Consider the following 23,934-nt stretch of genomic DNA (forward strand, 5'->3'; position numbering starts at 1 on the left):
TGAAAATGAGTTTCTATATTACAGAAATTCACTTTATTTTAGCTAAGATACTGTGTATCTTGTGTACATTATTAATGCAACGATTTATGATTTATAACTAGGTACTGTACTGAAAATTCCTTCCTAGTGAGGAACTTGACATAAATAAAATTGCTAAGTCATTCTGGAAAAACACATTAATCAGTTTTCATTTTGTGTGTTTCAGCTGTCTTAGTAGGAAAAATAATTACCATACTATGGTGCAAATCACTTGTTAATTTCTTTTTTTAAGTTAAGTATCCAAATATATGATGGCTAAAGAACAGTGTGTAGTTATTTGGCAGTTTACAGGCACTTTCCTTTAAGGACTTCAAAGCATTTTACAAACAGTTAATTTAAACATACGGTGTCCTTTCTGTGACACAGTTTTATCTAAGGTACCTACCTCAAGGATAAGTGTCCGGGTCTAGAAATGTCCTGCCTGTTTATTGTAACCACTTGTCTTATGCTTAGATTGTGAGTTCTTTGGGACAGTGATAGAATTTAAGTTTTTGTACAGTGCTTAGCACAGCATGGTTCTGGTCCCCGATTGGGGCTCCTAAGCACTGCCAGAATTCAAATAACAAGCATCTCTTGCAATGAATCAGTTCACGGTTACAGATAGAACCAGAACTCCAGCACCCTTTTCTGATCACTAGCCAACACTTCAGTTTGCATGCATCACTTCCTATATCTATCCGAATATAAGGTTTAAAACTTAAATTAACTTTAGGAAAGTGCACAAAAGCCCTCATCCTCCTGAACTATTTCTCTTTGTGTCAAGGCTGTAAGGGTGTGCTTTTAGGCTGGCTGAATTACTGATTGTAATCTTAATTTTCTTTGTTGCCGCTTTTGTTACCTCTTGGTTTCTCAGTAAGGGTCACGTGGGTTTTTAGTAATTTTTCACTGAAACTTAAAATACCTAATGCTAGCACCATTTTATTCTGCTATGTAAATAAGCTCTGAAAAATAGACAGGCTTAGTAGAAGTAGTGTGATTCTCAGTGTCTTGTTTTCCAGGTTATTGTGGGGGCCTAGGGACACTCTGGGGCATGGTAGAGAGTCTGTGTACACTTCTCTTGCCCGATGACTTCTTCTGCTCAGTCCCTCCAGTAACAATTTTGCTTAGTTCTTCCCCTATGTCCAAGCCTGCACACTCCTTAAATTAGCAAAGGTGAACACATGGATTTGTTTGTTAATCAAATGTGGTAACACACCTAGTTCTCTCATATTTTAGCATAGTTGCTGTTGTGCCTGCCGCTCTTATTTCTTTCTCCTCCTCTGTCTACTTCATCCGTGGTGAAACACCACTGTTATGGACCATTAGGATTATTCATGGTCAAAGATGTTTGTGCCATTCAACAGGAATGGTACAAAGGATTTTCTTTTCCTCCATTTTGTTGGCTCTTATTTTTGTTTCTCACACCCCAACCTTTTTTTAATGTAAATTATTTTAATGTCCATTGAGTCATAGCTGCAGCTGCTACTCCCTGCAGATTACAGGACACATTTAAATAGGGAAGATACTAATTTTTTAGAATGTGTGGATAGATCTTGTTGAAGGAAACTTACAGTAGCACTATGATGTTCTTATTTTCATCGATTCTTGTTATCTCTGACTTAGTCTGCAGGATCCTCTAGGCACGGAACGGTCACTCATTTTTGTCCATTTTGTAATGTAGTGTGTTTTCGACTTAGATCTTTCTTTATTAAGTATACCATAGCCTTTTAATTCACTAGTGAAGCTGTAAGGCTACTGTTGGATTTAAAAAAAAAAACCCACTTGATTGCTCCCTTTCTTGTCAAGCCAGAGCAGCTTTCACAAAATAATCAAGACTTGAGAATACCAACCATCTGGAGTCTTGGGATGATGTGAGGGGATGTGAACGGTTTGCAGTTGATTACAACTTACTGCGCTGCCTAAAAAGATGATTTCTTGTGTCCCCTTCTCGCAAGCCTCCTGAGAATGGACATTTGCAAAATAAAAGGGAATGTATATACAATAGCATTTGTATTTCAGTGTTCTCATGGTGATGTCTATCTTATATTTAGGTTGTCAGTTAGAAGAAATGAGTGTTTATGGCATTCATAATTCAAGTTTTTGAGGGCAGTACTGCATATTAAAATAACATGACCTACATGTCAGTTTTTCAGTGTAACAGAAAAGAAGTGCACAAAGTGCAGAAAGAGGAGAAGGGATAACTTTGCCTTTTTTAATTTAAGAAAACTATACATCAATAATCCAAGACTTTGCCTTAGTGTAATTTGTCATCTTGGCTAATATCAGAAAACTGGGGACTGATTATCTTATTTTGATATTAAAAAAAATAAAACCCTAGCCTAACACTTGTGTGTGTATATATATAGTGTGTCAAATTTGACTATGATATAACTTCTAAAAATATTATTTTATAAGAAGGGCTTCCCATTTCCTATATAGGCAACAAAGTTCCCACTTGTGGAATTTCCGTTTAATAGTCGCATCATGGGGAGCTATCTTAAAATAAAATCATTTAATACACCATGGTATTGCCAGTTTTTGGAATATGAAATGCTGCAGTAAGTATGACCTTCATAAGTAATAAATGTAACCTTTTAATGAAACTTATTAAAGTGAACTGGATCAGAACCAATAATCTTGAGATTAAAGCCTCAGTTTATCTCTTGAAGTATCCAGTGTCCCTTTAGAAGAACTTTTTTTAAAGCTGGCATTTTACTCTTCTCTGAAAAAAGATTATTCTGTCCATTTGAAAGTGAAATATGTAGTATTCCTGTGTTTCTCACATTTACTCTACCATTTATTAGGATTAGGTATGGAACTCTAAACATTAGATATAGAACAAAATAATCAGCTTCTTAGAAAGAAATGAATGGTAATGGTTTTGTCACTAGTTTATTTGATTTCCTATTATCTTTTTTATTTCAGCTTTTCAGAGAAGTAAGAATAATGAAGATCTTAAATCATCCAAATATAGGTATTTCATGTTTTCCTAACATGTTGGTTCTGTGTAACTAACTTTTTAGAAGACTGCTTGTTTTCAGAGTGATTGCACATGTCCATTTTGCTTTTGGTGTGTGAGAGCTCCAGTGCACAGTTGTCAGAGTTTTTTCCCTTAGTGGTACCTGGTGGGGCAGCATGAGCACCCTCTGTTGCCTCTCATACCGCAGGCAGGTATAAAGAGCTGTACCTCCCCAGGGTACAGAACAAGCTGGCGGACCACCTCAGCAGGTCGTTTCACAGCCAGGAGTTGTCTGTTCACCCGGACATCACAATTTCTATCTTCCAGAGGTGGGGCTTTCCCCAGATAGACCTATTCGCCACGCAACACAACAGGAAGTGCCAGCAGGTCTGCTCCTTCCAAAATCACAGCCCAGGCTCCAGCGCGGACGTGTTCCTCCTCCATTGGGGAGGTTCTCTCCTATACACCTTTCAGACCATACCATTCGTTCACAAGGTTCTGCTCAAGATCCGGAGAGAATAAGCTCAGGTCATATTGATAGCACCAGCCTGGCCCCGTCAGCACTGGTACACATCTCTCCTAGACATGTCTGTGGAATCCTCAATCACCCTGGCGCTCTTCCTGGACCTTCTGACACAAGATCACAGTCATCTTCAACATCCAAATCACAAGTCGCTTCACCTCGCGGTGTGGAAACTCCATGGTTGAACCTAATGGAGCTTCCCTGTTCAGACCAGGTTAGAGAGGTCCTCCTTGGCAGCAGAAAACCCTCTGAGAGCCACATACTTGCTTTCCTCCCGAAGGTTGTCTCACAGTTTCAAATCAACCAGGACATCTTTCTCCCGGTATTCTACCCTAAGCCTCATTCCAGCGGCAGGGAGCAGAGGCTCCACTCTCTGGATGTCTGCAGGGCACTAGCCTTTTACATCGAGAGAATGAAGCCATTCAGAAAATCAGTCTAGTTATTCATGTCAGTGGCGGACAGAATGAAAGGTCAGCCTGTGTTGTCACAATGTATCTCGTCATGGATTAGCGTCCTGTATTCGTAAGTGCTACAACCTGGCAGGTGTTCCTGCACCTCCAATCACTGAGCTCTTCACCAGGGCGCAGGCTTCATCAACAGCATTCCTGGCTCAGGTTCCCACTCAGGAAATCTGCAGGGCGGTGACATGCTCCTCCATCCGTACTTTCGCCATGCACTGTGCGATTACCCAGCAGGCCAGAGACGATGCGGCGTTCGGACGAGCAGTGCTCCAATAAGTGGAAGACTCCAACCCTGCCACCTAAACTTGGGCTTGTGAGTCACCTGATTGGAATGGACATGAACAAGCACTCGAAGAAGAAAAAACAGTTACTCACCTTCTCGTAACTGTTGTTCTTCGAGATGTGGTGTTCATGTCCATTCCAATACCCACCCTCATTCCACTCTGTCGGAGTAGCCAACAGGAAGGAACTGAGGGGGTGGCGGGTCGTCAGGGCTCTATATTGAGCACCATGAAGGCGTGACTCCAGGGGGTGTCCCAACCAGCCAGACGGAGGCTGCTTTGGGAAAAGTCTTCTGGCTACTGTGCATGTGTGCGCGTGCGCACACCTGATTGGAATGCACATGAACAACACATCTCGAAGAACAACAGTTACGAGAAGGTTTCAGAGTAATAGCCATGTTAGTCTGTATTCGCAAAGAGAAAAGGAGTACTTGTGGCACCTTAGAGACTAACCAATTTATTTGAGCATAAGCTTTCGTGAGCTACAGCTCACTTCATCGGTATGCATCCGATGAAGTGAGCTGTAGCTCATGAAAGCTTATGCTCAAATAAATTGGTTAGTCTCTAAGGTGCCACAAGTACTCCTTTTCTAGTTACAAGAAAGTGAGTAACTGTTTTTTTTTCTTATGAATCTTTTCCCTAAAGCCTCATGATAACAAACATAAGGAGAGATTGCACCCTCAGGATGCTAGAAGAGCTTTAGCATTTTATTCGGATCAGACGAAATCTTTCCGATCTTGGTCTCAGTTGTTTGTTGCATTTGTGGACAGAATGAAGGGCAGTCCTGTTTCCACACAAAGGACTTCATCATGGGATACCCATTTGTGTTTGCTAACGTGAAGCCGCCAGAGAGATTGTTGAGTCATTTGACTTAGTCCCAAGCAACCTCAGCAGTATTTCTTGCTAACATGCCCATATTAGACATTTGGAAAGAGGCAACATGGACATCATGTCACATGTTTGCCTCTCACTACACTATCGGCAATCTAAAGACAATGCTAAATTTGGATGACTGGTCCTTTGATTCCTGTTGAAATAGTTTCCAAACACACCTCCAGTTGGGACTGCTTGTGAGTCACCTACAGTGGAATGGACGGGTGCAAAATCACTCCAGGAAAAAAGTTACTAATCTTTCTGTAACTGTTTTTCTTCAAGATGTGTTGCATGTGTCCATTTCCATGACCCATCCTCCTTCCCCTCTCTATCAGAGTCTTTCTAGAGTAAGGAACTGAAGAGGGGGGGTCAGGGCAGCTTGGCCTTTTATGTCTGCAGGAAGGTACTTGAGGGCACTCATGCCACCTTGATGGGAACTGTTAAGGGAAAAACTCCCCAACTGTGCACTGGAGCATGCACATGGCTACAGTGGAATGGATGTGCAACATATCTAAAGGAACAACAGTTATGGAAAGATTAGTAACAGGTTTTTTTGTTTGTTTGTTTTAAGTGAAAGCAGTGGTATACAAGTCTAATGAAGGTTCTGCATCATGGAGCCCACTTAAAGTGGTGATAGGGAGATAAGTGTTTTAACGTAAGAGCATTTCATTGGCTGCATAGACTTGCCTTGCCATGCTGATGCACCACTATATCTGAGAAGTGGTTTTTAAAGAGGAGGAAAAAGAATACTTATTGCCTGGGACCCCATGTATAATGTGATTATGCAGTCACACAAATGACTGAAAATTGCTGCGTAATTGTGCTCCAGAAGCCAAGCTTTCACTTAAATAAAATTTAAAAAAACCTACTCCCATGGGAGAGGAGAAAGCACTCAGAATGTAAATTAATTTAAAGTGATACAGTATTGTCTTCAGATTCTGTAGACAATAGTTGAGGCAACAACCTACCCTGTATATAATGTATACAAATTACTGTTACCCAGTACTTTGTTTTTTGGGAGCTATGCTTAAATTAATTGATTTTTTTTCACTTGACCCTAAACTGAGGGTGTTTCAAGCCAGAATTGTACATTCATAAAAGTTTGACCCAGACTACAAACTACTAATAAAGCATTTCAGTTTTTCCATTTAGAAGCATGAAATGGAAATAATTGCTTTTAAGAAAAGTTGTTTTGATATTGTCAAGCAGCAGTAGTCTACTTTGAGAGAATCTTCCACAAAGACTAACAGAAAACTAGACTCCTATAATTGGTTGTAATCTTTTAGTAAATAACTGCTCTTTTTTCCTCTAGTGAAATTATTTGAAGTAATTGAAACTGAAAAAACTCTCTACTTAATCATGGAGTATGCAAGTGGGGGTAAGTATTTTCCTTTTATGTGATACAAATGTAAAGAAATTGCCAAATGGTATTAAAGTTTTCTTTTGTAATACTCCTTAAAACAAGAAACATTGATTTCATGATAGTGCAACATTTCAGGTGAAATGTTAATTTTTTGGGAGGCATTTTCTTAAAGCTGTACAATTTTTTAAGTAAGTCAAGTTTTATTGAAATCCAGAGGGAATTTTTTTCATAATTTTCATTGATCAGTCAGTCCATCATAGTGGTAATAGCAAAATAAGGATATTCACAATAGGCAGGAATTGGTACGACAGTTGGTTTCATTGATGTGGTATTTGGTAAAGTTAAGTATATATTCAGATGTAGTATTGTATGAAGTAATAGATTTGCTACACTTTTCCACCTGAAGTTATATCCTATTTGCCCTTGCATTTTAAATAACCAGTACTTCAACATTGCACTTCTTGTTTTTGAACGTTGGTGACATATGGACTATCCTGATTAAAGTGACCCTTTTAAATTAAAGTAAGATCTGCAGTTACCAAAATCTTCTGGACTCTTCATTCTGACAGCCACATGGGCCTCTTCACCTTGAATGGTCCCTTGAAAAATTTAACTACTTGTGCTAAACAATCTGTTCCACCTTGTATTTAGCTGTGACGCTGAATACGTTTCCCAAACCTGAAGAGCTGCGAAAGCTCAAAAAATTGTCTCTCACCAACAGAAGTTGGTCCAATAAGATATTATCTCACCCACCTTGTCTCTGTTACCCCCTCTTTAAGTTCCTCCACTGACTCCCCCTTTTGAATAATTAATTCCCAATTTTTGAGCAAATGTGAACATTTTCTCAGTGTTTTCCGCTGTTTGTAACTATAGCTAGAATCAAGGCATTTACTCTTCTGGATAGCTAAAAATGGTTAAACTTCAAAATCAGCTAGTGGGAATCGCACAAATATTTGAGGCATATCTTCAGTTTTGCTGGGGGGACATAGAGGTTTGTCCTCCGAAACAGAAGAGCAGAGTTTCACCATTGGGTCCCACTGCATATGTGCAGCATATCTGGGATATCGTGATGTGGTTGCTAATATAAACTGTGTTCTAGCTGTTATATTTGAATTCCTAGGAGCCATAGATGCATAGACTAATTTTCTAGTTGTGTAAATGGGACTAATGGTAGGGAAGGGCATAATAACATAAGAACAGCCAAACTGGGTCAGACCAATGGTCCATCTAACCCAGTATCCTGTCTTCTGATAGTAGACAGTGCCAGATACTTCATAGGGAGTGAACAGAATAGGACAATTTATCAAGTGACCTATTCTCAAGTCCCAGCTTCTAGCAGTCAGAAGTTTAGAGATTCCCAGAGCATGGAGTTGCATCCCTGACTATCTTGGTTAATGGCCATTGATGGACCTATCCTCCATGAACTTATCTACTTTTTTTTTTAACCCAGTTACATTTTTGGGTTTCGCAACATCCCTGGCCCTGAGTTCCACAGGTTGACTGCGCGTTGTGTGAGGAAGTACTTCCTTGTTTGTTAAACCTGCTGTCTGTTCATTTTATTGGATGATCCCTAGTTCATGTGTTATGTGAAGGGGGTAAATAACCCCTTCCTTATTCACTTTCTCCACCTCATTCATGATTTTATGGACTTCTGTCATATCTCCCCTCAGTCTAAGCTGAACAGTTCATCTTTTTAATCTTTCCTCATATGGAAGCTGTTCCATACCACTAATCATTTTTGTTGCCCTATTTTGTACTTTTTCCAATACCAAAATATATATATTTTTTTTGAGACGGGACACACTGTATGCAGTATCTATCCCTTTCGTCATGGTTCCTAACGTTGTTAGCTTTTTTGACCTCTGCACGTTGAGCATGCTAGTGTGTGTGCACCTCTCCCTTCTACTTGATAGTTTTTGACTTAAAATTGAGGTCATACTGCCATCTAGTGACTGGCTTACAGAGGATAGAAGGCCTAAAACTACTACAGATAACTGAGGGCATGTCTACGCTACAAACTTAAGTCGATCTATGTTAGCTCAACTTATACCTACCGTTGTAATTACTGCTGTGGTTCGTGTCCGCACTAACTTCCTTCTGTCGGTGGTGCGCATCCTCAAAAGGAGTACTTCCACTGACTTAAGAGGCGCAGTGTGGAGGACTGAGAGGATGGGCTCTCAGCTCCGCGTGCAGCTTTCCCCTCTGTCCCCCCTAGGCTCTTGGCTACCTGCTCCCTGCCAGGAGCCCAGCTGCACCCTCAGGCTCTTGGCTACCTGCTCCCTGCCAGGGCCCCAGCTGCACCCTCAGGCTCTTGGCTACCCGACTACTGGGCTCCCAGTGGGGAGCCAGGAGCCCGGGCAGTAGTGCTACTGAGAGCAGAGAGCCGGGGGCAGCTGGGCTCTAGCTGGAGCCCTCCATCTGCCCTGGGGTGACAGCCCAAGCTGTAAGCCCGGCTTTCTTGTCAATTTCACAGTTCCAACAGGGAGCTGTGAAATTGACAAGAATGACAGCTAACTGCGGATGTAGGTAACCTGCAGTGTCTACGCGGGCACTGCGTTGCCCTAACTACACCAGTATAAGTCCTACACCTCTCTCAGAGGTGGAATTATTATGTCGGTGTATTAGGACACTTACGTCCATAGGAGCAAGGCTGTAGCATAGACACACTGACATAATTAGGTCAACGTAAGCTGCCTTACATCAGCCTAATTCTGTAGTGTAGACCAGGCCTGAGTCTCTCCTTTTAGCTGAAATGAGAGACCTGTGTGTTTGGCACAGAAGCCATTAGTACTATTATATACTTATGGAATATGCTACATGAAAATATAATAGCAGATGACTGTGCCCCAATATGGATTCCATTCCAAAAATTCCCCTTTATCTACATTTTAGTCATCTGTCTCAACTTAAGTTAAATATTCAGTAACTCCCTTGGTTATTTGAACTACTGTTTTTCTCTGCTTTTGATATTCCTGAAACGTTTCCGATAAACAGGGTTGGATTTTTTCTTTGTCTGATCCCCCGCATTTCTATGAATTTTTATTTACTAATACTTTAAAAAGAAATAGCTGTAAGATATATTTCAGGGAGTTATCATCACTGACTGTTGTATTTTAACTGCTACTCTGGAAATAAAAAAAAAATCTGTTCAGAAGATGCAAACTTATCAAACCATTCACGCAAACTCCTTTTGTCAGATGTTGTGTTCTTTATTGTAGTGTCTGTTGTGCATTCTGTACTTAAATCAGTTTGAGTTGATTCCAGGTTGTGACTTTTTCAAAATTAAAAGTACTTTTAATTACATATTTTTCCTTTTTTGAAGTCGTAATGTGAAAAGTGTTCTCTAACTTATCTGAGTATATAAATATTAAAATAGTGATTTGATCTTTGAACTCCTAAAATCTTAGATTATTTAAATGAAATGATTTATTTGTACTTAAAGACCTATTTATGTATGTGGAAGCATTACCTCTTCCATATCTAATGCTTACAGTTTTTCAGTAGAAAAACATTTAAGTCACACTGTGACAAACAAGTCGATGTTTCACTGGATAGATAGCAACATTTAAAAACTAGTCAAGGAGGCTAGTTATAAAATGCCAGACATTAATTGACTGTTTAAAAATGCAGCCCTTTTCAATTTTTCTTCAGTACTATGTCCTTCAAATGTCCCTTGACATGTTGCATTGTGTTTCTTTTACATTTTGGAAGTCTTCCAAGGACCTGTTATGCCAGGATGCTTTTCTTCAATGTCTTATATATGATGTTTAAATTCTGGCTTCCTTCATCACATCAGTCTGGATGGTTTTTATAATGAAGACCCCATTTTATTTCAACCACAGGTTGAAACAGGGATTTCCATCATTGTAATATAATTTTTGTACACTTAGATTAACTATATTATAACACTCTGAGGCTACAACCATATTTACAAGATCCTTTAAACATTTTTGTACTGTAGATGAGGCTTATGACAGTCTATCTCTGTGATACAGCAGATATTTTTCTAATGGAAATCTGAAAGGAATTCAGGACTTTTTTTTTTTTTGTAAAGGAAGGCATGCTGCTCATTTTCTACCATAAATGATTGAAAACAAATATTTTGCCTGCATTCAGTCACCCAGCTAGTTCTTTTTAAAGTCTTTCTTTTCTCGGTGAAATTATGACATCATAGTAAATCACTCTTCTGGGCTCTTGCCATGAGCCTTTTGCAAAAATGAAAAGTTAGTCCCTTTTATGATTGTTTATTCATGTGAAAAATCATTCTAACTGAAATCTCAAATTTAGCTCCAATTTCTGACATTTATGTAGCTCATACAATATATGTTACTCTTACATTTACGAAACTAACACTATATTTTGAAATTAACTAGCTAGTATTTTAAAATATTCAACAGTTCTCATTTAATCTTTGATATGTTTCAATTGCAGGTGAAGTATTTGACTATCTGGTTGCACATGGAAGAATGAAGGAAAAGGAAGCAAGAGCTAAATTTAGACAGGTATGTATGATAGACTAACAGCTCTTATATCCTCAACTTTAGCATTAAAACACATGAAAAAACAGTTGACAGTGAGCTTTCCCATGGGTGTTTTCAAGCACGCTCTGTTGCTGACTTTTTGTTGCATTAAATAACAGCAAAACCAGTAGATTCCTGTAAAAAGTGAATGTAGAGTGCTAAATTATATGACAATTAAGGACAGGGATGTCAGCAGTACAACATGTGATGTTTAGTCCAGATCATGTGCCAGAAAACATGACATAAATGACATCATAAACAATAATGAATATGGATAATAAACTGAAAACTTATTTGCAAATGTACTGTTATTCCCCAGTCTTTATTTTCCTTACCAGCTTTTGTTGATGATCTATTCCATGGCACACCATCTGTGGACAGTGATCTAAGAAGAAAGATCAGGAGTTAACTTCATTTTAAAAATCTGATAGCACAGAGGGAACAAGCACAGCTGTTGAAGGAAATCATATAATTTTACATACAATCTAATGTTTCAATTATGTTAAGGACATTTTGCATGAAGTAAATCTCGTAACATAAATGGACACCTTTATGCTTGTCTGTTCTGTCTTGAATAGAATAGTGTGTCCACCATTAGTTATTTGGGAAATAGTGAAAATGTAGGAATGACTCGTTTATTCCCTGTATCTAATATTTTAATGTGTGTAATACGTTTCTGTGGAAATGTACTGTGCAGAGAAATTTAACTGATACAAACAGTAACCTCACTAAAGTAAATGTGACAGTCGCAATAAACACTAATAGGAAAAAAGGGCAGTATTATTTAGGACAGCTTCCATTATAAGGAGGCAAAAATAAAATCAATAAAAGAAAGCACTATTTCTCTTTTCATTTGAATCCTCCCTAAGTCTTGCAGTATCCTCCTTAATCTTTTGCAAGATCCAGCTGGCAGACATCACATCCCAGAAGATATTCTTTGAGTAGTGTGCAGATTGACAGGCAGTAAGAACCATTTCTGCCACTCATTCACAAAACCCTGGCGTGTGTTGTTTTTGTTTAACAGGCTGTATTCCAGGTTCCTGTGCTTAAATTCAGGAAGACAGAAAAATCTCCCCTTCAAATTCAGAGTTTTTGTGTGTGTTGCTTTTACCCTCTGTCCCTTACAGTCTCAGTGATATTAGCTTCTAATTTTCAGCGGTCAAATCTGCTTCACCAGTATGTTCACTCTTCCCCATGGCTATTGTTCTTAATCAGGAGATTTTTTTTTCAAATGTTCTGTCACAGTACTTACATGTTTTGTTACTTCATCTACAATGTTGTGTACAGTTGATCCTTCAATCCCAGTTATTTTATTCAAGTCCACTGACTTCTCTGAAAGGGAATTTGAACCAAGCCACTCTTTCCCCAAAGAGTTTATAAAACAGAGGTCACTGAACTCCAGTTCTAGAAACCTGTCTCATAATATTTAAAAAAAACCCTGAAGGTATACAGCAACTTTTAGAATGTTCTACTAATCATATAGTCCTTTTGAGTGAGCATTTTCCATCATGGCACTGTCATTTGGGGGCACAGGATAATAAGAGCAATATTTTGGTACATGCTCAACTTCCTTGCTGTCATCCAAGTTTTTCTTCTACTTTGAAAAAGTGTGGCCATGGCTGATTATGCTGCAGTAAATAGCTTATGTATTATGCATAGAATGCATGTTTAACAGGTGAAGTATGAAAGTGTGCAAATGCCAAAAATATAACCATGCTCTGCTGCTCTCCATTTTAAGCTGCTTTTGTGCCTCGGAGAGCAAATATTTGCACTTTAAAGATGTTTTGGATTCTTCATACAATTTACTTCTCCTTGCCCTACCCTCAGGCCTCTGGGTTGATAGTCTGCTCTGATCATCCTTCCTCAGCAGAAAAATTCTCCAATGTGTGAGATGTATGAATAAAAATTAATGAAAAAACAAGGAACCCAAGTTTGTGCCTTTTGGGAAACGAGCAAATTAGGTAATTGATGCCCCCGGACTACTCCTCACCTGCATTAGTTTGTTAGAAAGTAGCTTTTGTTAATCTTTCTGCCTCTTCTCTGAGAAACTCTAGAAGCAGGGCTGTTTGTTAATATTCTTCTTTGAGTGCTTGTTCATATCAATTCCATTTAGGAGTGTGCGTGCCACGTACACAGTCGTCGGAAACTTTTCCCTTAGCAGCTCCCATCGGGTCGGCTGTGAAGCCCCCTGGAGTAGCGCCTTCATGGTGGTGGATATAGGACTCTGCCGACCCTGCACCTCCTCAGTTCCTTCTTACCACCAGTGACGTTCATTGGATCTGCGATCTCTTGCCTAGCAAGCGCTTCCCTTAGCATTCTTTACATAGCGAGGTTAGTTTAGTTTAGTTGTAGTTATTGTTAGTACATAGTGTGTATATATAGTAAGGTTTGGGAGCAGGGTTTCCCCAATCCCAACACCCCCAACTCTTGGGCTCCGGGGCGTGCCGCAAGCCCAAAGCTTTAAACCCTGCGGAACCTGCAGTAAGCCTATGCCAATGTGTGGCGCCCATGACTCGTTTCTGAAGAGTCTGGGAGAGGCACACAAGGCAGAAAGGTGCAAGATTTGCAGGGCTTTGCGCCCCAGGACAAAAAAGGAGCGAGATTTCCAACTTAGGCAATTGCTCATGGAATCCGCTCTTCATCCTCAGTCTGCTGTGGACCACCAGGACCCAGCACCGAGCGCGTCCGTACGGAGTGCCACAGCATCAGTACGTGACAGAATGCCAAAGAAGGACTCTAGTCTGAGACCCTCGTAACTGGCACTCTCTGGCACCACACGCTGAGGAGACAACCCAGCATCGCTCGCATTCACCAGTACCGTACAAGCGGCATAGAAAAGCCGACAGGGGGCGGTCCCCAGTGCTGAAAGCAGCTGGACCCGCAGGTGCTGCACCGGTGTGTCCCTTGAAGGAGCATCCAGCGCCCAAGCAGCAAGAGTTGGCACCGTTGACTTCAGTTCGCCTGAGGTGAATGTCTAGTCCGGAGCCCAGCAACTCCTCAGATGGGCATTCCAGGTGGAGGATTTGGAGCTACCCTCCACCCCGGACATTTTTGCAGCTGCCAGAGATTTAATTGCCATGACGGCTCCTCAGCCCCCGGTGGTCAGAGATGCGCTCCGGTGCTGTCTAGAGACAAGCAGACCATGATGCAGCACTCACCCTCTCCTGTCAGGCACCATTTGCCTTGGCCCCCACTCCAGATCGTCATCTCCAAGGCACCGCTCTTCGGCTCTGGATTCTGTGCGGGGTTCCCCAGCATCAGCAGGATGTTGCTCCCCTTCCCTGGCACAGAGGACGGCGCGGCACCTATCCCCGGCTCCGAGAGAGGACCGGCTCCAGATTCCTGGCACGAGCGCCTTGACACCGTTCCCCCGCATCATCAGCTTGGCACTAGTCCCTAGCACAGGACACTTTGGCTCCACTGTGGTCATCACAGTGGAGATCCATCTCATCAGACTCGGACAGTGATTCCTTCTATTCCTGTCAAAGCCAACACAGATCTGACAAGCAACGGAGGTAGGCACCAATGGCATGGCACTCCCCCAGTGACAGCCTCCAGCACAATGGCCCTTTTGGACGCCCTGGCCTTACCCTCAGGCCCAGGTCTCTTTTTCTAGGGGCTCCCGCTCGGTGGCCTCTGAGCACCAACCAACCACCCAGCCAGCCAAGGACCGGCCTATGCCCTGGGGATCTGAGGCCACTTTGGCACAAGCCTCCCAGGTTGCCGCAGAGGCAAGACCCATTGCAAAGTCAGGCTACCGCCACCATGGCTACGGTAGCCACAGAGGCCCCAGATACTGACCAAAAGGAGGTCAGGAAGCCGGAGGGCCAGGAGGACCCCGTTCCGCCTCTGGCCTCTTCATCTTTGTTCCTGGACGAGGCAATGGCAGGAGCTTCAACCTCAGGCCCTCCTCCAGTTGACCACAGGGCCCACAAGGACCTTCTCCAGAGGATTGCCTGCAACATGGGATTACAGGCAGAGGAAGTGGTCGAACCCAAGGACCCCATGGTCGACATCCTCCCTCCATCCCAGGTAGCTCTGCCACTAATAAAAGCGATCCAGAGCAATATTAAGACTCTGTGGCAGACCCCGCCTTCAATCCCGCCTACTGCCAGAGGTGTGGAGCGCAAATACTTCATCCCCTGTAAGGGGTACAAGTATCTGTTCTCTCACCCACAACCATGCTCTCTGGTAGTGTCAGTGGTTAATCAGAAAGAGAGACAGGCAGCAGGGGCTGGCCCCTAAATCCAAAGAGTCGAAAAGGATGGACCTTTTTCTGCAGGAAGGTTTACGCAACTGCAGCTGAGGATAACCAACCAGCAAACTGTCCTCCACAGTAGATATAACTTCAACTCATGGGACTCCGTGTTGAAGTTCAAGGAGCTGATTCCACCAGACTCCAGAGCCGAGTTCTCTGCTATTATTGAAGGGAAGGCAGTGGCACGGACCTCTTTGCAGGCTTCGTTGGACTCTGCGGACTCGGCTGCCCGCACTCTTTCCTCAGGAATAGCCATGAGGAAGAGCTCATGGCTACATGCATCCGGGTTGCCCCTGGAGGTGCAGCAAACCGTGCAGGACCTACTGTTTGAAAGCGCAGGGTTATTTTCAGAGCAGACAGACTCCTGCACAGCTTAAAGGACTCCCGGGCGACTATGAAATTGTTGGGCATGCACTCCAGAAACCCAATGAAAACATTTCAAGCCCCAACGGCAATAGCAGCGCCCATATCCTCCTCAGCCGCGGCAGGATTTTTATAGTTATAGGGGCAGGAACGGCAGGCACAAACCTTCCAATCCCCCTTCTGGGCAGGGCCAAAACCCAACCTTCGTCAGGCTGTAAGCAGGCCTTTTGAAGGCGAGCCCGAGGACAGCACACCTACCACGACACCAGATCCTTCCCATTGTTTCATGAATTGTCTATCCCACTTCTGCCGTGCTTGGTCCCAAATAACATCGGACCGCTGGGTTCTTCACACAGTAGAAGTGGAATATTCTGTCCAATTCTGCTCTTCCTCTTACCCCCTTTCCCTGTCCCTCTTCAGAGACCCTGCTCACAAGCAACTCCTTATCTAGGAGGTGCAGGCGCTCCTTGCCATAGGAACAGTGGAGGAGGTTTCTCAGGAGCTATTGGGCAAGGGATTCTATTCCCACTATTTCCTAATCCTCAGGGTAAAAGGGGAAGGGGGCTTCAGACCCATTCTAGACCTGCGAGGACTCTACAAATTCATGGTGAAGCTGAAGTTCTGCATGGTCTCCCTGAGCACAATTATCCCTTCACAGGATTCGGGAGACTGGTACTTCGCCCTCCACATGAAAGATGCGTACTTTCACATAGCCATTCGGCCTGCACGCAAATGATTCCTACGATTTGTGGTCAACCACAAACATTATCAGTTCACGGTTCTCCCATTCGGTCGAGCGTTCACCAAGTGCATGTTGGTCGTAGCAGCCTTCCTCTGGAGGAGGTGGGTGCACATATACCCATACCTCGACGACTGGTGCTCAGGGGGTGCACCAGGGAGTAGGTGGAATCTCAGGTCCATTTAGTCAGATCCACTTTCAGAGGACTGGGCCGCCTCCTCAATGTGAACAAGTCAACCTTGTCTCTGACCCAGAGAATAGTGTTCATCGGAGCAGTGCTGGACTCGGTACAGGCAAGGGCATTTTTACCAGAGACTCGATTCCAAGCCATGTCAAATATTATTTAAGGCCTCCACCAGTACCCGACCACTACTGCACTTATGTGGTCTGGCATGCCAGACTGAGTCTCCGACCCTTGCAAGCGTGGCTCATGTCTGCCTTCGCCCAGGATGCAACAGCCTGGACTCAGTGGTGAAGGTGCCAGAGACGTATTCGAGTCCCTCCAATGGTGGCTCAACCCTCGGACGGTGTGTGAAGGAGTCCCCTTCAACAGCCCCCAGCCCTCCTTGTCCCTGGTAATGGACGCGTCAGTTCTGAGTTGGGGTGCGCATTTGGGAGATCTCCAAACACAGGGCCTTTGGTCACAGGACGAGCTCTCCCTTAATATCAATATCAAGGCGCTCAGGGTAGTACGACTAGCATGCCAAACTTTTCAGGCCCGACTGCAAGGACAGTGCTTGGCAGTGATGACTGACAACCCCACTGCCATGTTTTACATCAGTAAGCAAAGTGGAGCCCATTCCTTCCCCCTGTGTCAAGAAGCTCTCCTTCTATGGGAGTTCTGCATCACCCATTCCATTCACCTGGAGGTGTCCTATCTCCCAGGAGTTCAGCACGAACTAGCAGACCACCTCAGCAGATCATTCCTTAATCACAAGTGGTCCATCTGTCCGGATGTCATACACTCCACCTTCCAAAGGTGGGGTTTCCTGAAGTCAATCTGTTTGTCACCCAGAGCAACAGAAAGTGCCCAATGTTCTGCTCCTTCCAGAGTCACAGCCCTGGCTCAATCACAGAAGCGTTTTTGCTACCCTTAGGAGGCAGACTGCTATATGCCTTTTCACTGATCCCTCTCGTGCATAAGGTACTTCTCAAGGTCTGCAGGGACAGAGCGGAGGTAACTCTGGTGGCCGCAGCGTGGCCTCGACAACACTGGTACACCATGTTTCTGGAGCTGTCAGTGAACGCCCTGATTGCATTACCACTCCACCCCGATCTGATCACTCAAGACCACGGTCACCTTCACCACCCAGACCTCCAGTCCCTCCATCGCACGGCATGGAAGCTTCATGGTTAAACCCCATGGAACTTCTGTGCTTGGAACCTGTAAGAAAGGTCCTACTTGGCAACAGGAAACCATCCACCAGAGGCACTTAACTAGCTAAGTGGAAAAGGTTCACTTGCTAGTGTGCCCAACAGCACACACCTCCACTCCAGGCACCTGTATCACTTATTCTAGAGTACCTTCTGCACCTGAAACACCAAGGCCTGGCAGCGTCATCCATCAGGGTACATCTCGCTGCTATCTTGGCCTTCCACCCTGCAATGTCCAGATGCTCCATATTCGCCAACCCCACCGGTAGGACGTTTTCTCAAGTATCTGGAACGGCTACATCCTCAAATTAGACAGCCTGTTCCTGTGTGGGACCTTAACCTGGTCCTCGCCAGGCTCATGGGGGGGGCCCCTTTTGAACCTCTGGCGACTTGCTCACTCGTTTACCTGTCATGGAAGGTAGCCTTCCTGGTCACCATTACATCAGCTAGGAGGGTGTCAGAGTTAAAGATCCTTACCTCCAATCCACCCTGCAGAGTCTTCCACAAGGATAAGGTGCAACTCAGGTCTCGCCCAGCCTTTTTTCCCAAGGTAGTGTCATGCTTCTATACTAGCCAAGACATTTTTCTACCTGTCGTCTATCCTCAGCCTCATCCCAGTAGTCAAGAGCAGAGGCTGCACTCATTAGATGTTTGGCGGGCGCTAGCGTTCTACATCGAATGCACAAAGCCGTTTAAGGCAGTCGAACCAGCTGTTCATGGCGGTAGCAGACCGGATGAAAGGGCTCCCAGTCTCATCTCGAAGAATATCTTCCTGGATCGCTGAATGCATCTGCACACATTACAAACTGGCCAAGGTCCCACCCCAGCACTTACAGCACATTCTAAGAGGGCACAGGCCTCGTCAGCGGCGTTCCTGGCTCAGGTCCTGATACAAGAAATTTTCAGGGCAGCAACTTGGTCCTCAGTGCATACGTTCACCTCTCGCTATGCTATCACCCAGCACAGCAGAGATGTTGCAGCATTTGGCAGAGTGGTGCTCCAGTCAGTGATTCCTTAACTCCAATCCCACCTCCAGGGTGGAGCTTGGGAGTCACCTGATTGGAATTGACAAGAACAAGTATTCGAAGAAAAAACTGTTACTCACTTTCTCGTAACTGTTGTTCCGAGATGTGGTGTTCATGTCCATACCAATACCCACTTGCCTACCCCTTTGTCAGAGTAGCTGGCAAGAAGGAACTGAGGAGGCGCGGGGTCCTATATCTGGTGCCACTTCAGGGGGCTCCACAGCCCACCCAATGGGAGTTGCTAAGGGAAAACTTTCCGATGACTCTGTGTGCACCATGTGCACAACCTGATTGGAATGAATGTGAACAACACATCTCAAAAAACAACAGTTACGAGAAGGTGAGTAACTGTTTGTTATCCATAATGATATTTGGAATTGGGCAGATGTCAGGGCAGATTTGTAACTGTTTAGGCCTATAAAAAACCTCCACAAATTAAATCAGCAGTGCAGTATGTATCAGACAAGTAAGAAATCGACTGCTAGTGACAGCTCCACAATTTAGGTAGATTTCTCAGACTGAGACACCAACTTCATAATGCGAACAGAAGGGAGAAGGAAACCAATGAGATAAAGAAAGGGACCCAGCCCAGAGAAAATTTATAAATAAAAACATTTTTGGTACAGTTCTTCATTGAATTTGGGTTCTTTTCCTTCATACTGTTGGTCTTTCCTTTCCTTTCCTTTCCTTTCCCATGCCTGCCCTTTTCCCCTTTCCTTTCCATTCTTAGCTGTTGCTTCACTGTTTCAGCCCCTAAATTTGTCTACAGGTGCATCAGCTAGTACAAAAATGTCAGCAATGAAAATCTCTTGATCAACATGTTGTTTCTGTGGCCATTTGGGATCAGAAGTGATGTTTGCTTCCAGTTGAGGATGGCGTAACAATCAGACCATATTCTGTCTCTGCACGCTATTCAAGTGAGAGGCGCATGAGATACTAGTCATGTTGATGGCCCTGAAGACCCAGGGTTTCTGGGGATGGTTTGGGGAGGTGAAAAATATAGTAGAGCTCTGACTGGGGCTTGTGGTGCTAGAGTAATAGAGGAAGAGAAGAAGGTAGACAGGTGGATGGGGTGTGAGCAGAAAGCTGATGATAAATTAATAAGCATTATAAAAAAGTCTATACTTATAGAAAAAGGAACACAGAATGAGGGAGCCAGATACAGAAGGAAATAAAGAAGTAAATGAAAAATAAACAAGTGACTGTGTAGTTAACCTTTTTATAGAACATCTGCTTCCAAGCTGTTGTCTGATATGCATAAATATGAAGGCTAGGACTATAACAGGGTTTAAAAGAGAACTGGTTAAGTCCATTAATGGCTATTAGCCAGGATGGGTAAGGAATGGTGTTCCCTAGCCTCTGTTTGTCAGAGAGTGGAGATGGATGGCAGGAGAGAGATCACTTGATCATTACCTGTTAGGTTCAGTCCCTCTGGGGCCCGTGGCATTGGCCACTGTCGGTAGACAGGATACTGGGCTGAATAGACCTTTGGTCTGACCCAGTATGGCTCATTCTTATGTTCTTGTAATCTATAATACAGACACGACACATTTTCATTTGAATACCAGAATGAAACACCTATCATTTAAGTGTAAAATGCAAACAGATCTAGTCTAGACATGAAGAATTTTTACTCTAACATGCTTGCAAATAATCTTGAGTTACCATTCTAAACATTGAAAAAATAAGAGAAAATTCTTTCTTGACTCTGTTTGCATGGTCATACACAGAGCATTGGACTATTACCCAGCTATAGCAGAATTCTCCTGTTCTGATGTGAAAACTGGCAATGAATTACAAAGTATAACATTACTTCACCTTTTTAAAATTGGTGATCTTCTCAAATGAAACCTGCTAATAAACTTTCTCATAAAAAAATTAAAAGAATATAAAGATTGATGTTTCATGACCTTTCAGTGTTGCTATGTTGATTGCATGTCCAACCTTAATTCTGACCCGATGTTCATGTGCATTACGATAGTGTTTCATTACATGATCCTATACTGTGTGTCAAATAAGACAGTGTAATGTACGATTTTTTCCTACAGCTTTACATACATACGTCACAGCTTATATTGGAGAGTACTACTCTGTGAATGCCACTGTCCCCGAATGCCTTATTTAAGTCATTCACTGTGACCTTATATGATCCACCATGCAAAGTTGCAGAAAAAAATATTCTGTATTTGAGAAATGTGGTCATGAAATTATTGTATGAAATACACCTAAAAGTACGCTGAACAAGACCAGAGTTCTTTCACATTCCCTTTAGTTTGCTACTCATTGCATAAAGTGCAAAGTAAATGAGGTAAGGTGTGCTCAGATCCTTGCCTGGCTCATGATGCACAAACCTTCAGTAACTTATGACTCCCTACTAACTTATCACACAAGTTGTTTCTCTCACTCCAATCGCTGAACCGTTTCCCCCCAAAGTATCTTTAAAAAAAAAAAAAAAAAATCTTCAGGCAGAGACTGAAAAATTTCAGTCCAATAGTGAACATTTCAGAAAGTTGTGAATGAGTAAAGACATGAAATGAAAACCTTTCCGTGACCTTAATAAAAGGTGAGCCTGCCCTCCTTCGATAATCAGCCATGCAGACACAATGAAGTCCTTTCCAAAGTGTAACAGAAGTCAGTATGTTGAATAATAAGTTTATTTTTAATTATACTTTTATTAACTTTACTCTGAATATGGTGACCATTGTGGTGGTTGGTTGTATGGCTTTGAATGCATAAAAACTTGTCAATTTTAAGAACTAATATTGAAATTTCTGATTACACATCTGTTTCTTTGAGGTGTCACTTATATAATTGGGCCTGTTTTCTATCCAGATAGTATCTGCAGTGCAGTACTGCCATCAAAAACATATTGTTCATAGAGATCTCAAGGTGAGTAGAAAAAACCCCGACCAAAGTTTGTGTGCAATAGTTTCGTTCTTTGTGCCTATAAGATTTAGAGTTTTAAATCTTTTCTATGGCTTACAGGATGTTTTAAATGCTATTAAAATATATTAAATATGGAGCTATTTCTTTTTTTAAAAAAATTGGGGGTGGAGGAGATGAGAGACATCTTAATGTAAGGATTTGGATGGCATATGAGAAGTGGAGCCTCTGACCTCTTGGTCACTAATTGAAATCTTGCTCAGTTTGGTGGTAATAAAAAACATTACAGTTGGATAGCAGATGTGAAAATCCTTGGTGATTCTTGTTGCCGATATTAGTAGACAACACAAAAAAACCCACCATCATGGATGGGGTGGCTTCTCTTAGGTTTGGCACGAGTTGGTGTGGCATTATGAGAGAGCTTGCTCCATTCCTTATACTATAACTATAGGTTGCTATTACTTGCAACCAAAATGTGGCACATTTCATAAATTTTATCTTCACTTTATAGTAGAGATTTTATGTACTACAAACTTTTGTAAGCATTTACCAGATAAAAGTGTAGGTTTTAAGAGAGATGCAGTTTCATTTTCATCTTTTTACATGGAAACATTAAAGTTACAGAAATACCAAATAGTTTTCCATGAAGTAACCAAAGGGATGATACATGTGACTGGCTTTATTTAGTGTAACAGGTGCCATAAATCTGGTGAGATTTTAAAATAAATATGAAAATTACTAATTTTGTTAAGATGTTTTATTATTTTCAATAAAAAAGCAATTTTAGTACATTTTTTTGGCTTTTTCCTTTAAGAATGAATAAAAAATTGAACAATAGCTTTTGTAGAAAAATCTGAAATTTACACAACACAGTATTTTTCTTTTCTTCCTCCCAGGCTGAAAATCTATTGCTAGATGCAGATATGAACATTAAAATAGCAGACTTTGGTTTTAGCAATGAGTTTACAGTTGGAAATAAACTGGATACATTTTGTGGCAGCCCACCATATGCTGCTCCAGAGCTCTTCCAAGGCAAGAAATATGATGGACCTGAAGTAGATGTTTGGAGTTTAGGTGTTATTCTTTACACTCTTGTTAGTGGATCTCTTCCTTTTGATGGACAGAACTTAAAGGTATATTACTTACTCTACTAGCTGTTGTAATAATTCAACAACAGTATTTTAAACTATGCCTCTGACTTTTTATAATTCTCTTCCTTTCTCCCAAGGAACTGAGAGAAAGAGTACTAAGGGGAAAATACAGGATCCCTTTCTACATGTCAACAGACTGTGAAAACCTCCTCAAACGTTTTCTGGTGCTAAACCCAACTAAAAGAGGCACTCTAGAGGTAATAGCATGAGTAAAATACTTTCAGACAAAATAGTAATTAAAGGTGATTTACCAAGCTTCATTTGTACCACTAATACTTGGTATTCCCCTCCCCCATTAGCAGGTATTTAACTTCAAATGATATTTGCTGCCTTAAGAGTTCTAGTGTGAGTTTTGGGCACAAATATGGCAAAGTTGCACCTGTTCCCTCAAGTCAGTTTCTCAGTGCAGTGAAGAAAGTTTTTTTTTCTGTGCGTATGCAATCCAACGCAAACTCTTAGATGGTTGCCTGCTTACATGTGTACTCTGAGCATGCACCTGGGATTAAGTGGGCAAATCCATAATGCGTGAAGAAATTGGGGTTTCGTGCATGCAACCCTAATTTGAATACACATCAGTTGTTTTCATGCCTACATTGGGAAGTCACTTAAGAGCGCACATCTTTGAAAACTTGATTTTTTTCTTTGTTTCCTTAAAAGCTGATAACCCAAAGCACAATAGTATCACTATTGTAAACTGTAGTTTTGGACTTTCAAAATGTACCGTAGTATTCTACAGTAAGGTATCTTGAAGATGTATAGAGTAATCACATGAGGAGGAGTTACTGATTACTGCCTTCAAAAGTAGGGCACTATGGCTAGGCATGGCTTGCATTTTAGTACATTCCTATGAAAGACTGTTGGAGTACAGTAATATCTGTGACTTCCTAAATAGTGCAACATTAGAGAAGGTTAAAATCTCAGTTTGGATTTTCTTAACCATAATACTTTTAAACAAGTGCTTTCTTTTGTCTGCTCCTCTTTTTCTTTTGTATTCTTGATCAATACTTTATGCTTTAATTTAACTCCTTGAGAACTGTCTAGTTCCCAAGTGAGTAATATTTAAAATGGTGAAGTCTGCAAGAGGTTTTGTGGCTGAAAGAGGGCATTAGTGTACAAAATCCAGTGAAGATTTCCTGGATTAGG

General features: G+C 42.1%; 1 protein-coding gene across 8 annotated transcripts in view; it reads left to right on the plus strand.

Moving 5' to 3' along the window:
• Window positions 1-23,934, plus strand: part of MARK3 (microtubule affinity regulating kinase 3) — a 107,894-nt gene that overhangs the window by 38,220 nt on the left and 45,740 nt on the right. For all 8 annotated transcript variants that reach the window (XM_074956299.1, XM_074956305.1, XM_074956297.1 and 5 more), the window contains 6 exons: window positions 2,944-2,992; window positions 6,428-6,493; window positions 10,910-10,980; window positions 21,590-21,646; window positions 22,537-22,773; window positions 22,869-22,988. In XM_074956299.1, coding sequence (XP_074812400.1) covers window positions 2,944-2,992; window positions 6,428-6,493; window positions 10,910-10,980; window positions 21,590-21,646; window positions 22,537-22,773; window positions 22,869-22,988 — 600 coding nt within the window. The remainder of the gene's footprint in view (window positions 1-2,943; window positions 2,993-6,427; window positions 6,494-10,909; window positions 10,981-21,589; window positions 21,647-22,536; window positions 22,774-22,868; window positions 22,989-23,934) is intronic.

The sequence above is a fragment of the Natator depressus genome, chromosome 6 (assembly GCF_965152275.1).
Source record: "Natator depressus isolate rNatDep1 chromosome 6, rNatDep2.hap1, whole genome shotgun sequence".
In the NCBI taxonomy this organism is placed as follows: domain Eukaryota; kingdom Metazoa; phylum Chordata; order Testudines; family Cheloniidae; genus Natator; species Natator depressus.